Source organism: Neomonachus schauinslandi, chromosome 3, assembly GCF_002201575.2.
Source record: "Neomonachus schauinslandi chromosome 3, ASM220157v2, whole genome shotgun sequence".
NCBI classification, from domain to species: Eukaryota; Metazoa; Chordata; class Mammalia; order Carnivora; family Phocidae; genus Neomonachus; species Neomonachus schauinslandi.
Window position 1 is genome coordinate 135,936,617 of NC_058405.1, and position 16,012 is coordinate 135,952,628.

A 16,012-nucleotide genomic window follows, 5' to 3' on the forward strand; every position below is an offset into this window, starting at 1 on the left:
TCCTGTTTCTTTGCTACTCAACCATTATCTGATCAACCTCTATTCTCTGGAAAAGCCTCTTTTGATCTCCAGCATCCCCCCAACCCCAACAAACTAGGTTATGTTCCACAGTTATAATTTTCCTTTATGGCACTGATTAAAATAAAATCAATAATGATTCTGTGGTGGGGGAATCTAAGTCATTAGATTCTCCCTGGCAGACAGCATTGTTGTCCTAAGTTAATGAACATGCTGAAGAACATACCTCTGTCAAAAGCCATCTTGACATCTTCAATTAAGTCACTAAATCCTGATACTCGATACAGTCCTTCAGAATTAAGACCTGTAAAAATAAAGCAAGGGAGCTAATTAGTTTCTTTGGAATTATGCCTTTTCTCCAAAGTTTAACTTCTTCCCATACTTCAGGCTGGGGAAGTAATGTGCATGAAAGAATGATTAAATATACTTGTTTAGAAACCTCTTTACATTTTCTCCTAAAATAAAACCATTGCACTCAGTTTTTAAACTCTGACCTATTGTTACCTGAGTGTTTGTAATTTGGCTCATCACTTAGTCTAATTAGATCAAATATGTTGAGTCTTAAGGGAAATAATTCATCACCCCAATTATACCTTAAATTCTTTTACATAACTGAAGACTAAGCTAACCATATTAATAGGTCCATACCAGAGTTTCCCAAATGGGAAATAATAATGAGGAATAATGTTTTTTGGCTTAGGATAGTTTTAACAGAGCATTTACCCCTTTGCTTCTTGGACCTAGAAAAAATGTAAAAAGTGAAAAACAAATTGCTATCTACATGTCAACTTCTATAGACTAGAAGATCCATCATCCATAAAAATATTTAAGCATATTTACTATAACTAGTTAACTGTACCTTAAAATCAAGCTGGTTCATTATTTGCTAAATTAACTCATTTCAGACTTTCAGATTATTTGACATCTGAAATCATCCCCCCCTAAACTTACAGAAGACAACTGGATTATGCAGTGAAGCACCCGGAAGGGCATTAGAACTTGCATTCCTGGTGCATTATAACTGCTGAACCACACTGGAAACGCCTCACCTCTAGATTCAATTTCCCTGATGCACATGTCCACCACCATTGGTCGCTTAGTGATATGGGCTTTCACGAGTGTTGTGAGGTCACAGCTGTATACCTTCTTGACATGTTTCAAGTCTGGCTTACAGTCATTTGGGACCATCTTGGAACACTGCTTATGAACATTCAAACCACAATCTAAAAAAAAATACAGAAAGGAAAAATTCATCAATGTTTTCAGAGTTTTGAGCATTCTGGAGTATTTTAGCAAAAGACACTCCCTCCAGCTTGAGTTAGGCTTAAAAGGGGACTAGCTTCCAGTAGTTTCTGCAGAGTGTAAAAACATTCTTCCCATCTTTTCTCTTGGAAAATTTTGGTTTTAAGTCAGCAGATGAGAATTCTAGCTCATGCTTCATCACTTGCTGTATGATCTCAGGAGAGATTCAACCCAAATAAAACAAAATTAATAAGTGTTTAAATGTCTACAAAATGTAATATGCCAAATAGGCAACTTAAAATTGTCCATTTCTTTAAAGTGACATAAAAATTATATTTGATGTGGGATATATAATTGTATTTTAATATATTGGAGATGAAGAGGAATCAGATCTCCAAAAGTAAGAGTATCTCAGGGCCCTCTTAAAATCATGCTGCTCATATTCCTATCTATTCGTAAGCCTTGAGATATATATAAAATAATAAATTTAGTGGCTAAAAATAGCCGTAGTTGTTATTTACTATTAGCACCAGCTTACTGATGCCAAGCACTAGTCCAAGTGCTTTACATTACTTCCATTAAGCTCACAAAACTCTATGAAATAGGTACTATCTTTCTTATTTTATAAATCTGATGAAACCGAGCACATAAGTGTTAGGTAATTTACCCGAGGTCATGCAATGAGTGTGTAGTGGAGCTGAGATTCAGGGGTGATAGATGTTTCTATGGTTCACGATTTTAATACATATACCATGTTGCCTCTCCTGAAGTGTGTCCTTCGCTTTGTAATTTTACAACTTCTCAGATGCTAGAACTCAAACATCTTCTAGTTAATGTTAGGAGATACTTGATTTTCAACAAGAAGAGAGCAACGGAATTTTAGAAGGGACCGAGAGGAATTCAAATATTTTGCTAAATTAGAGTGAAGAGTGTTAAACCATCGCTGAATAATTTAACTAAAATAAATGTCATCTTTATGTTTTTAAAAACATAACCCATTTGATGTTTTTCATAAGAACTTGATGTTGACCCCTTGTAAATCTGATTCAATTATATCCAGGCCTTAACGAAACAATTTGAAAATCCTACAAGTCCATGACCACTGCTTGTGGTCACTGGGCAAGCTTTAGTTTTGCTTGCTCTTTCAGCAAATGTTGGTGATTATCATTGTAATAATGACTTGGTAAAGCTGCGGTCTAGTTCTATACGGCAGTAACAATAAACAGAGATAAGGAACATTGGCCAAAATTTATAAATGGAATCATTCTTTCATTAACTATGTAGACACTGCCAACTTGCAATGAGTACGTAAGGCCCGTGTGACTCAAAGGGAAGAATTCCTATGTAGCGAGCACCTCCCATGTGCAGACAAGCTAGGTGTCGAGGGACAGTGAGTCTTTGCACACGTGTGTAGGAGAACAGCACTGGAGATGGCATGGCCAGTGCCAACAATGCCCAACATTATCATCACTAAAGAATAGCAGCTGCTTCTTTGAATACAGAAATGGGCTTCCAGAGCACAGAGCTTGATCTATACTATGGGAGGAAATGACCCAACAACATTCTGTATACTTAGACAATGTCCAAATGACTACATCACCCAGACCCCCAATTCCTCTTTATATGTCTATTAGCTACAGATAAAATTTCTGATTCAATCATAAGGCATATCAATGGCAAAATGTCCACGTAAAAGACCTTGTTTCCCGTGAACATTTTAATGTTTCCAAAACTTCTGTAACTTCACATTAGCTCTATCATCTATTAGCTGTGCGATTTCAAGTGAGTTACCTTTCCTGTGCTTCAGTTATGTAAAATAGGAATAATAATAGTATTTATTATCTATCCATTATGTTCATGTGAGGCTTTAATATTAATATATGCAATTTCTTATGTGTAGTAGGTTATAAGTGTTTACCAGGACTATGCTGTTGTCATTATCAAGAAGAAACTTTTTTTTTTTTTTTAAAGATTTTATTTATTTATTTGACAGAGAGAGAACAAGTAGGCAGATGGAGAGGGAGAAGCAGGCTCCTCGCCGAGCAGGGAGCCCGATGCGGGGCTCGATCCCAGGACCCTGGGATCATGACCTGAGCCGAAGGCAGCTGCTTAACCACCTGAGCCACCCAGGGGCCCCAAAAGAAACTTTTGAGAGGCCTTTTCTATGCAGCACCCCAGGGTCCATTACATGGTATTGTCCTAATCAGCTTACGGGCAGAAGCTAGGTGGAACTCTGAGCCAGTTGTCACATGTGAATGTGACAGGACCTTGATGACTGGGGTTATAGCTGCTTCCTCATCTTTACTGTTCTAATACATTTCATTTACATAAAAGTGTCTCCAAATAAGTACTTCATTTTTCTTGGCTTTTACCAAATCTAGGGAGTTTTCAGCCACTCGTTTTTCAAATATTTTTTCGGCCTCTATCCTCTTCTGGGACTCCAACAACACAAATGTTAAATCTTTGGCTATTCTGCTACAGGTCTCTGAGGCTCAGGTCACTTTTCAAAATCTACTTTCTTTCTCTTGTTTGAGTTGGATAATGTCTATTGATCTATCTTCAGGTTCACCAATTCCTTCCTTTGTCACCTCCATTCTGCTATTGAGCCCATCTGTCTGGTGACTTTATTGTTAATAAAATTTTCAGTTCTAAAATTTCTGCTTATTTTTTTTTTTAAAGATTTTATTTATTTATCTGAGAGAGAATGAGAGAGAGCAAGTACATGAGAGGGGGGAGGGTCAGAGGGAGAAGCAGACTCCCCGCCGAGCAGGGAGCCCGATGCGGGACTCGATCCAGGGACTCGATCCAGGGACTCCGGGATCATGACCTGAGCCGAAGGCAGTCGCCTAACCAACTGAGCCACCCAGGCGCCCTCTGCTTATTTTTATCTTCATTTTCTAATTCCTATTTTTCATTTGTCTCAAGAGTGTTTATAATTGCTTGCTGGAGCAGTATTATGGTAGCTGCTTTCCTTGTCTGAGAATTCTAGCATCTAGGTCATGTCAGTATCGGCACCTGTTGATCGTCTTTTCTCGTCTGAGTTGAGATTTTCCTGCTTCTCAGTATGAAGTGTAATTTTGAATTGAATCGTGGATATTTTTGAGTGTTACAAGAAGACTCTGGCTCCTACTGAAAATTTCCCTTTTAGCCGGCAGTTAACCTGTTGAGATTTAGAATGCACGTCCTAGTTCACCTCTGTAGGCCATGGTTCACATATCAACCTAGTTTACAAAGCCTTTGTAGTGCTACTGCAGTGCTCTTCTGCCCACCCTACTTGTATGTTACCCAAATGGCAGGACTGTACTCCACTTTTTTTTTTTTTAAAGATATTTTTCAACAGAGAGAGAGACAGCGAGAGAGGGAACACAGGCAGGGGGAGCGGGAGAGGGAGAAGCAGACTTCCCGCTGAGCAGGGAGCCCCGATGCGGGGCTCGATCCCAGGACCCTGGGACCATGAGCCGAAGGCTGACGCTTAATCAACTGAGCCACCCAGGCGCCCTGAAAACTCCCTAGATTTGGTAAAAGCCAAGAAAAATGAAGTACTTATTTGGAGACACTCCAGCACATCCTGGAGAAGGAGAGGACCACCTCCCAGTTACTGCAGGGTGAGGATGGAAGCCAGGGTTTGCCCAGAAACCCGGTCGAGAAGGAATGCCGAGCCGCATGGAACTGTAGGGTACAAGTGGAAGACAAGTTAATGCTCCTGGTCTCAACGGCCCCATTACTGCAGGTCAGCAGGAAGACAGGGCTCCACCCAGACTTGGGCTGAGAGGGTGCTTTTTCTACTACGTGGTAGGGACGGAAGTCCAGGTGCCACCCACAGGCTCAGCCAGGAGGGGTACCACTTTCTTCCTGTGAGGCAGTGCGGAATGACAGGGCTCCGCTCACTCCCAGGGGAGAGGCGCACCCTGGGGACTACAGGGTGGGGCGAAACCGGGTTCTGCCATAGACTGTGGCGGCGGCGGCAGCACTGTGCCTTGTTCGCGACGCTCACCTGGAGGAGAGCAGGAAGGATGGAACGGTTTGGCTGGCTGGGCTACATTTTCCCAGGGCTTTGGCTAGGAAGAGCAGGCTTTCTGTGGATTATGTTTTTGTCTGTGCTTGTTGGCACTGATGGGTTGTGGGCTTCTCCCGTGCCCAGGCTGGGGGTACATGGGAGGGAGGAAAAAAGCCAACCCCCAACCACCAGGCAACTTGCTGCTGGGTTCCTTGGGTTGGCCTGCCTGCTTTTCTCCATGTTCAGAGTCTTCTCATAGTTGACGTATAGATTTTGTACAGGGTCTTTTGTTACTAATATTGTGAAGAATAAAATGAAACCTATTTATTCATCTCATCCAGAACCAGAAGAACTCCTACACAGTATTTTAAATGTATAAAAGCAAAGCTTCATAATTTCAAATTAACGTGTCTCATACTTTAAGTGTGTACAAAGAAGTGACAGATCCAGTTGGAAAGGGCTGTTGGTGACAGCCTATCCCAGTGCCTTTACCTTACAGATAGAGGCAATAAAGCTCCAAGAGGCTAAATGACTTGTTCAGATTACTCAGCCAGAAAGTGCTAGAACTGTGATGTAGCCTTGGCCTCCGGATTCCCAGCTTGTGCTCTTCCCACCAAGTGATGCATGCCACTCTTCACTAGCAGTATATCACACACTCTGAGTTATGGTTTTCAGCCCTGAAGATGAATTTGCTAGTTTCAGCCTCTTATTCAGTAATGTTTATTGTACCCATTATTTGTTGTATATTCTTGAGTTTAAAAGACATTGCTATATTTTACTGTTTTATATATATATGATTTGGCAAGGACTTTTTTATATCTGTGTACTTTTATTTTTTTGTTTTTATTTTAATTCCAGTTAACATACAGTATGAGTTTCACATGTACAATGTAGTGATTCAACACTTCCATACATGACCCTGTGCTCATCACAAGTGTCCTCCCTTATCCCCATCACCTACTTCACCCATCCGCCCACCAAACTCCCCTCTGGTGACCATCAGTTTGTTCTCTATTGGTAACAATCTGTTTCTTGGTTTGTCTCTCTCTTTTCTTCCCCTTGGCTCGTTTATTTCCTAAATTCCACATATGAGTGAAATCATTGGCAAGGACCTTTAAAAAGCAGTGATAGAAGCTACCCATTATATTCTTGTTTTTGTCATATTCTTTCCCTATGTATAAATTCCACATGGAAAACCACTACAAAGCAAACCAGTAAAATTTTGACACAATATCAAAACCTGTGAATGGCACTAGTGGTCTGATATTAATACTAACTTTTTTACTTTCAATAATTGCAGTTACCTACCACTTTAAACATTAGGCTCCTAGGATTATTTGTGACTCAGTGAAAAGTGGGTAAAGTGATGACTGAGCTCAGATTTAGGAATTAAGGAAGACGGAAATGTTTTCTAAACTGATATTCTTCCATTTGAATAAGATTGAACTATGGGACAACATATTCTGCTCAATTTTAGAAATAAATTTTTGGCAGCATTGGATATGAAGTCCTTCAGACAAAGGATAGGGCAAAGTCATAAAAATAAAGCATCTTTATACCCTTAAGTTCACGGTGCAATATACCAGCTCTGAGCTCGCTCTGAAAATCGCTCCTGCAGGGACTAGCCATACATCAATATTTCAGCTTGCCATTAAGACTTTATTTGGTTTTCATACTTATTTATTATCATCAGATAACTCCTCTATCGTTCCATTTCTCCCAAGGAAGCTCTATACTATAAACAACAACAAAAGTCCACAGAAGATCATTTCATTTGTTGCATCTCTTGGTTTAGTAGGTTATTTTTATGCTACAATTGAACCACATTTCCCCCTCCTAATCCTTCAAGTTAATAAGCATGGACTAAACCATATGAAAGGAAAAATGAAAAAGCTCAAATCGCATTTTATTCTGTCCTTTATTAATGTTTCTATTACTTAAACTACTGACTTTAAGCTACTCTCAGATTTCAGATTTCCTGGGCCTTGATTTCCCTAAAAAACATGTTTCATATCTAGAAAGCACAAAAATCTATCTTTTGAAAAAGTGATATTATTTACATTTTATTGATTAAGCCTTTAAGGGGTAATGTTTTTTTTTTTTTTAAGATTTATTTATTTATTTATTAGAAAGAGAGAGAGCATGGGGTGGGGGGAAGGTCAGAGGGAGAAGCAGACTCCCCGCCGAGCAGGGAGCCCGATGTGGGACTCGATCCCGGGACTCCAGGATCATGACCTGAGCTGAAGGCAGTCGCTTAACCAACTGAGCCACCCAGGCGCCCTTAAGGGGTAATGTTAATGTGTGTTTTGAAAGAAAAGATAATTGCTCATTCTTTGAGTGTTCATATTTTATTTATTTTTTTAAAAGATTTTTTTTTTAAGTACTCTCTATACCCAACGTGGGGCTTGGACTCACAACCCCGAGATCAAGAGTCACATGCTCTACCAACCATGCCAGCCAGGTGCCCCATGAGTGTTCATATTTTAAATAATTGTGAATGAAAGTTTTATTCTAAAACATATCCCTTAGATGTCCCCCCTCCCTGAATCCCCATCCAGGAAAAGTGGGAATAGCCCAATTCTAATATGTATCAGAAGTCATTACTTTCATAAGCAAAATTAAAAAGAGTAACTTGTTCTTTGGGATATTTATGAAAATACTGCTACATGAAACTTCTAAGCAAGTCTAATCAATTTTTCACTGGTAATTTATAAGGACACCTGGGTGGCTCGGTTGGTTAAGCATGTGGCTCTTGGGTTCGGCTCAGGTCATGATCTCAGGGTAGTGAGACTAAGCCCTGTGTGGGGCTCTGTGCTGAGCACCGAGTCTGCTCGAGATTCTCTCTCCCTCTCCTTCCCCCTCTGCACCACCCCCCATGCTCGCTCGCTCTCTCAAATAAATGAATAAATATGATCTTTAACCAAAAAAAGGACAAACATAACTTTTTAGGTACAATCAAAGCAGTAATTAAAATATTACTTCCACTCCTTCTCTTCAACCTAAAAAAGCTAAGACCTTGTATACTTTAAGCAATGAATATGCTTTTATTATTAGGAAAAAACTGCTCCCGTTCCCGTGTGTGTGTGTGTGTGTGTGTGTGTGTGTGTGTGTGTGTGTAAGTAACAGCAATGCTAATGACACACTGGAAAAAGAGTCACTTGAATAGCCAATACCAAATAGATGTGTGATTTACAATTATTATCTGGCTTAATTCTTAGACTATTCTGGCAAGGCTAACCTGAAAACAACTCAGGAATGCTGGTGGAATAATGGTCTTTTTGATGGGTGGGGTGTTTGGCAGTCTCCATGATTATATAACAATAGGTTATTTTAACTTACAAACTTACATTTCGTAGAGAAAGGACAAATAGTTTGGGGAAACTATTTTGTCTGAATGAGGCTCCTTTGAACTTTGCTGTTAAAAACTACCTGTTGTGCTCATAAATATTTTGGTCAGAGCCCCACTCCCGAGCTGTAGTTCCATGCCCCCCTGCACCCTCCTTGTACTCTTTCAAGCAGTTTCGAGGGAGGGAGACGTTGGGAGATGAAGAGGATGTTTCATGCCTGCTCCGGAATCTGGTGGCTGGTGTCACAAAGGCCGCGTCCGCACTGACTGGCCCTCCGTGGCCCTCCGTGGCCCTCCGTGGCCCCTTTTGGCGGCAGCGAGCTTAGCAGCCGGCCTAGAGCTTGCGGGGCGGAAGGGACAGCTTGCCTCTTACTAGCTGGATTCCGTCTGCTTCCGACAGTAACTCTGCCAGCCTGGTGACTGGAACACCACCCAACACTTCACATGATGTTTAACAACAAAAAGTAGAGGGGGTGGGGAGATACAAAACTGAGGCTTGTGGGAAACGCTCCCTGAAAAATTCCTGACGAGCTCTCTTCTGCCTTGGTGGATTTTGAAACAAGACGGCAGAACGAAGCAAGCTGTCTTAGGATCAACAGCAGATAAACACATCTCCTCTCTGGTAGGCAGCTAGCCTGCCCTCTGCCTTTGGAAGTAGTATGCTGAGTGGCTAGTGGCTAGTGCGCTTAGTTCCCTAGCGGTGCGGGGACAAATGACCACAAACTCAGTGGCTTACAACATTAGGAGTTGATGCCCTAGTTCTGGGGCACAGAAGTCCAAAATCAGTTTCCCTAGGTGGCCATCAAGGTGCTAGCAGGCCCGTGCCCCTTCTGGAGGCTCCAGGGGAGGATGTGTTCCTCTTCCCCCTTTTCCAGCTTCTAGAGGCTGCCCGCCTTCCTCGGCTCCTGGCCCCTTCCTCCCTCTCCAAAGCCAGTGGTATAGCATCTCCTCCCTTTTCTGACCCCTGCTTCTGTCCCTTTTTTTTTTTTCAGACTCTGCCTCTTTCTTGTAGGGACCCCCGTGACTGTGATTATACTGGGTCCACCCCAATAATCGAAGGTAATCTCCCCATCTCAAACGCTTAACTTTAATCACACAGTCCCTTTTGCCATTAAAGGTAACATATTCACAGGTTCCAGGGATTAGCAAGTGGACTTCTTTAGGGAGCCTGTTGTTCAGCCTACCACAGTTCTCTCTCTTTATAGTCTTAATTCTTTGAGTTCTGTTTTAAAGTGGAAGGCTCAAAGGTCAGGATGAGCCATTTCAGATCTAAGTATTCGTTGTCAGAGAAAACAGAACTAATTCAAATGCCAACCTTCACATTTAAAAAAATGAGTTGACTTGTCCTTATACATTAATGTGGTTCAAATCACATAGAATATAATGCTTTTACGGACAAGGCATAAAAACGAAAAATTTCAAGGCTTTTCTTTCAATTCCTGCACAGTTGTGCAACAAGCTGTGGAGGCAATGAAGGCAGATAGCTGTGGGAGGGGACAAATCACTTTCTCTTTCCTTTTCCCTCATATTATTACTATCATAAAGGTTCCAAAGCATTTCTTTCAAACATGATTTGGGATTGTAGCATATTGTCAAAGATTATCCATACCCGTACCAATTCTCTGCTAACATAGCAAACTCAGAACTCTTATGTAGATGGGCTTCATATTTCAAAACTTAAGTGATACACATCATTACTCCAGTAAAAGAAAAGCTTTTAAGTTAGTGACACAAAGTGTTTAAGAAACTGTTGCAAGGTCTTGGCCGGTCTGGCTGTGTCATAAAGGCAAAACATGCTGATTGAGACTCACATTCCTTAAGCAGGTGATCTGTGCTCTGGAAAGAGCACCCCATTTACCTTTGAAAACCCACAGTGTAGATGGTCTTAACATTACTTTACCAGTACTTGAGGTTCCAATGTGTTCCCCTCCAGTTCAAAGGCTTACGCCCACAGCCTTCTTAATCTCATCCTGACTCAGTAACCAGGAGCTGGGGGCTGACAAGATTATCCTCATTTATTCTCCGGACAGAGACTTGCAAATGGGGTTGTCATCCCTCTAGGATGATGGAGGAGTCAGACTGAAAATCTGAGCTGAGACACTCTTTGATAGATACCTCTGCACGGTTCAAAGTCAACACATGGGGAATTCTTATCCCTGTGTGTGACAGGGAGGTCCTTGAATGGATTGCGCTAATGATGTATGCCTGGAACCTTATCATGCCTTAGTGATGCTAAGGGAATAATAACTGAAAGAAGGACTTGGAACATTAATGTGCAATTCATATTGTACCTTTAAAAAAAAATGCAGTTTAGAAGTAAGAAAAATCAGACCCTAGAAATTTCTGCACATAATGGGCAACAAAAATATTCCGCTAAAAATCATGCCATGGAGTGGGGCGTGGGGGCACCTGGGTGGCTCAGTCCATTGAGTGACTCTTGATTTCAACTCAGGTCATGATCTCAGGGTCATAAGCTCGAGCCCCGTGTCAGACTCTGCACTTGGCGGGCATAGAGTCTGCTTGAGATTCTGTCTCCCTCCACTCCTCCCCAGATAAATAAATCAATAAAATCTTAAAAAAAAAAATCATGCTGCAGGGGTCTTCTGGGGAAGATGGCAGAGCAGGAGGGTCCTTATAGTACACTTAGTGCGATGAGCACTTCGGAATGTGTAGAATTGCTGAATCACTATACTGTACACCTGAAACTATAGGATACGTGTATGCTAATTATACTAGAATTAAAAAAATTTTTTTAAATCATGCCACAAAAGAAATGTGGGTTTTTAGCGATAAACTTGACAGAATTACTACAGTTACCATTTTGAAATATTTTACTTTTAGTATACATTTTTAAGTGTTAAGCTCCATGCTAAGAGACATGTAAGAATGTATTTTTTAGTTTTACAATTTAAATAGCAGAAAGAAATGTCCTTGACCAAACACTATAATTTAAATGTTTATTTTTAAGCCTACGTCAGAGTTTAGAGTAGCTTGAATAAATGGCTAGTTTTTGGTATAGTTGTTTTAGACAAATGAATTTCACATGATGCGAATAACTTATTTTCATAAAGCATTTCAATAAATCCCAGAGTTGGTTATTTCTTTATATGTAAATCTTCAAAGTTTCTAAATTTATAATCTAAAACTACTATGGTCGTATTTTATAAAAAGGATTTGGCATATTCAAGATTTCAAAATGTCACAAACAAAATATTACTGACTAAGTGGTTTTTCAGAATTTGGTAACCATCTTTGAAGATAAATTCACAGATTTTTAAAGCTTCAATTTGATTTTGCAAAAAATGTAGTGAGGACAATCCAGCTTAACAAGTTATCTTTAAAATTCAGTTTCCAAGGCAACAATCATAGGTCCCTGTACACTGCTTTAAAAAAATCATTTTTATAAATTTAGTTACTGTAACATCAAAGGCAAGAGTTAAATATAACCGCCTTACTTTTATCTCCTTTTATCAGACTTTTTGAACAGGCCGACTTCTTTCTTTTTAATGGACTAATACCAGATCCCTAGTCTGCTGCCCACTAAGTACAAGAAGGTTAAGGGCAGATAAACTGCCAATTTCCAAAGTGGCTGTCTGTGAATCTAGCCTACTGCATGTGTGTTAAGGGCAAACCAGGATCCAGCCCATTGTATATGCATAACAGCAAATCTTATAACTTATTCCTTCTAACTTCGTAACTCAATAAAGCAAAAAGGGAAGAGCTCTTACCTGCACATTTCACTCCCTGAGCAATGAGACCCCACATGAAGTTGGCACAGTATTCACACCAGTGTGGCCCTCTGAATGTATGGACCTGAAAAAGAGTAGTGAGTGACAGAGTGGCCAGAGGGGAAAACACACGGATGAGGAGATTGTTTTCTGTCAAAGCACTGAAATACAAACCATAGTTAGTACCGAAGAGGCGCGGTATGGCTACATTTAGAAAAACCTTGGTTGAGTGGAACTGACAAGCAGTTAAAATTTCTGCCAGAGCTCGATTTCCTCTGTTTCATAAATGGTGATACATCAAACCAATATTCTGTGATTTACTTTGCAAAACAATTTCTACAGTGGTTTTCCAACTTGTCCCCTCCAGCTGTAAGCCTCATCTCTGAGTTACATAAATACTGGCATTTTCTGAGTGCTATGGCATGGAGGAGGAGGAGGAGTGGCGAAGCGTATGTCTGGGTCCCGTGAGGATTTTGTTGGATGACCTACCTTCTGTGACCACAGATGGTGAAGGTGATACTTGGTGACTGGTCACAAGTGAATCATCAGAAAGGGCCAATTTCTGTTCAAAACCATTTGATACTTAGTGTGTTAGTTCAGGGAATGAATATATTTTAGAAACTGCAGAAGCTACAGTTAATCAGAAACCCTATTTGAGTGTAGTAATTATGCATGAATCATTCCAGCCTCAAAAACATTTTACTGCATTTGATTCCTTTGTCCCTAAGAAAGGAATCCCCAAAGAGAGGATTCAAACACTAAGATACCTCTAGACTTTTCTGTATAGGAAAGAGAAGCCATTCTAGCTTAACTCAGATGAAAAAGTATTAGTAGAAAAGAGAAGCAAGGAATCCAAACCCCAATATTAAAGAAAAAAAGAAAAAATCTGGGATATTATCATGCTTTGAGACTTCTAAGGAAAAAAAAAAAATTCTGAGCAAATATTGGCTGAAAACACACCCAAGAAATAAAAAGGGAGAGGGAACCAGGAAGTCACTGATCTATGTATCAAGGTACATTTACCTGAGAAAATTTCTTATATGTATGATTTCCTCCTGCAGAAAACAGTCAGAGTGAAAATCACAAAGTGTGGCGATTTGGCTCCAACATAAATATCTGCCAAAACAGCTACTGCAAATAATGAAGTTTGCCATTAAGACGGTCATTTTTGCTACTGTTCTTTTTATGTATCAAATAGGTAAATGATTTTTAAGATAATATATAACTTATTTTTTCAAACTTAAGATGCTATTGAACACAAGACTTATAATGAATATAAGATGCATATACTCCATTTAGAAAAACCAAGCCAAGTAAATTATGACAAACCATTGATTATAAGAGAAATCCCAATTCCAGAGATGTTAAAATCAAAAAAAAAAAACAACAACCCATATTACTAAGATCAATGAGAAAAGGTATGTCAGAATTCAGAATACTAATACTGGCTAAATAAGGCTGTCATGGATAACCTGGTGTTGGTTCCTTCCAAGGAGGTATGTGCTTGTGACTCTGGTCACTGCCAAGGGAGCTTGAGTACAAAATGTGTTGATTTTGAAAAGAAGGCCATAATCTCTTCTGTGTCTTCTATGGAAAAGCATCAGGAATGCAGACACAGTTGCTTCCGGATTGTTATTGATGCTCAGTGCCTGTAAATTGAAAGCATTTCCTAGAGTTTCTAAAGCAGAGCCCAGATCAACATTCAAATAGTCTGTGATGTCTTTGTGTTTGTGTTCCTCTGAGTGAATAAAACTGGATAAAGTATGCAGTCTTGCTTTGCTTTGAGGGGAATGAGTGAAACAGCGCTGACTTGTATAAAAAAAGTTACGTAATCATGAAATAGCTATAGAAGCATGACGTTAGTTTTAGGGAACGTCTTTGGGATACCCGCTGGCTCAGATGGTGCCAGATCTCGGATACTCCAGTATCCCTTGACTGGGTGAGGTTAATAGGAATGGACTAGAAGCATAGACTAGGAAGTAAGTTCCAGTCTTGTACCTGCCAGGTATCTCATGATAAAGGATCTTAAAATTCCATGTGGGAGAGCAAAAACAGAGTAGATGATGTGAGGTAACTTACAACCGGGCTCGTGGCAGACAGCACTTCGTACTGAGAGGTTATGACAGAACCAAGTCCCTGCCCCGCCTTCCAAACAGCAGCAGTGAGTGTGGCATCTGGGAAATCTTGGGACGTTTCTTCATCTGACAAATAAGGAAGGATTTGAATGGTCCGAGCAGGCTGGCGCTCTGACTGAAGCATCACATGTGAGATCAGAATGCAATCTCTAGGAAATGGTTATTTATACATTTCCCTCTTGGACGGTGCTTTATAAAGGTGTCCGGAGCCATGTGGGACTGCTGCGTGGTTTTCTCTTTGTTTAAACCACTTGGAAGGTAGCTTATACAGCTCTCCAGGAAATGGTTCTAGAAAGGGGACTGAAGCACCGGAAGCTTACTAAACGTCTACTTGTGTAACAGGGTTTAACTGGATTCCCTTTTGAATCTTCATAATTCATAATTCTTAAATTTTGTTTTGTGACCTCTATGGCTCAACAATGGACTCTATTTGTAAAAATGGAATATTGTAGCCTTTTTTGTCTTTTTTTATTCCCCTAGAGGACATCAAAACAGAGACTTCATTCAGTGGTCATTTTTATTCATGCATGAGCATTTTTTAGGTAATGACAAACACAAAGATAAAAAGGATGCTGGCTCAAGGAATTCACTGTAGGTTTCTCCCATTAAATACAGTGTGAAAATGCTCCAGAGAAAGTGCCTGCAAAGTGCATGGGAAGGTGGGGGAGGGGCACTGTGCAGGCTTAAGATGCACCCCAAGAGATGGGTCAGCCAGGTGACCTGTGGGGCAGGACTGGGGTGTGTGTGTGTTGGAGGGGGTGCATTAGGAAAATTCCTTGATTGTTCCAAGGAAATCAAAAGTACGTGGCTTGAGCCAAACAGTGGGATGTTTAGAGAGTCATAAGGAAGTTCAGCATGGGCACAGGTGGCGATGACCACATGGCAAGAGCCAAGAGAGACAGACAGGGCCTCTCTTTTCCATGCCTACAGATTCATACTTTGCCCAATGAACAATGCAGGGCCACTGAAGATTTTTAAGGTGAGTGACACAGGCAGGCAAGGCTTGCGGAAGACAGATTAGGTAGGAGGCTATGTATGGCAGGAGTCCAGGTAACAGATGGTGTGGGCTGGAACTCAGGCAGCGGTGACGGAGGAAGGGGTAAAGGAGTTATGTAGGAGGCAGAATCAACAGGCCTTGGTAACCAACTGAATCCGAGGCACAGGAGAGGGGGAAGAGCGCATCAGCAGGGGGAACAAAAGCAGAACAGGTTTTGAAGTGAGGAGGGAGGGGAACGGCAGATTGCAGACTTCTGGGAAAGAGTGGGTAACTAATGGAGTAAAGTTCCTGAAGATGGCAAATGGAGACAGGATCCAGGGCAGAGGGATTAGCTTTGAATAAAAGCATTATTTTCCCCATTCCCTGAGTTGGAAAAAGGGAAGGAGGGGAGCAGATGGCTATCAGGAGTCATGGGGCCTGGAGGCCAGAAGGCTAAGGGAATTCACTATCTAGAGTCTCTGCATTACGATGGAAGTTCAGGTACTAAGCAAATGAGGAGTTTGCGGGAAAGGGGGGGATAGGAACTGGAACTGGCCAGAGATTCAGAGA

The 16,012-nt window shown here is 40.9% G+C and overlaps 1 protein-coding gene across 1 annotated transcript in view; it reads right to left on the reverse strand.

Moving 5' to 3' along the window:
- Nucleotides 1–16,012, reverse strand: part of CHN1 (chimerin 1) — a 47,723-nt gene that overhangs the window by 11,440 nt on the left and 20,271 nt on the right. The window contains exons 2-4 of the mRNA XM_021703321.2: nt 12,332–12,416; nt 1,068–1,241; nt 245–322 (exon numbers count right to left, since the gene is read on the reverse strand). Coding sequence (XP_021558996.1) covers nt 245–322; nt 1,068–1,241; nt 12,332–12,416 — 337 coding nt within the window. The remainder of the gene's footprint in view (nt 1–244; nt 323–1,067; nt 1,242–12,331; nt 12,417–16,012) is intronic.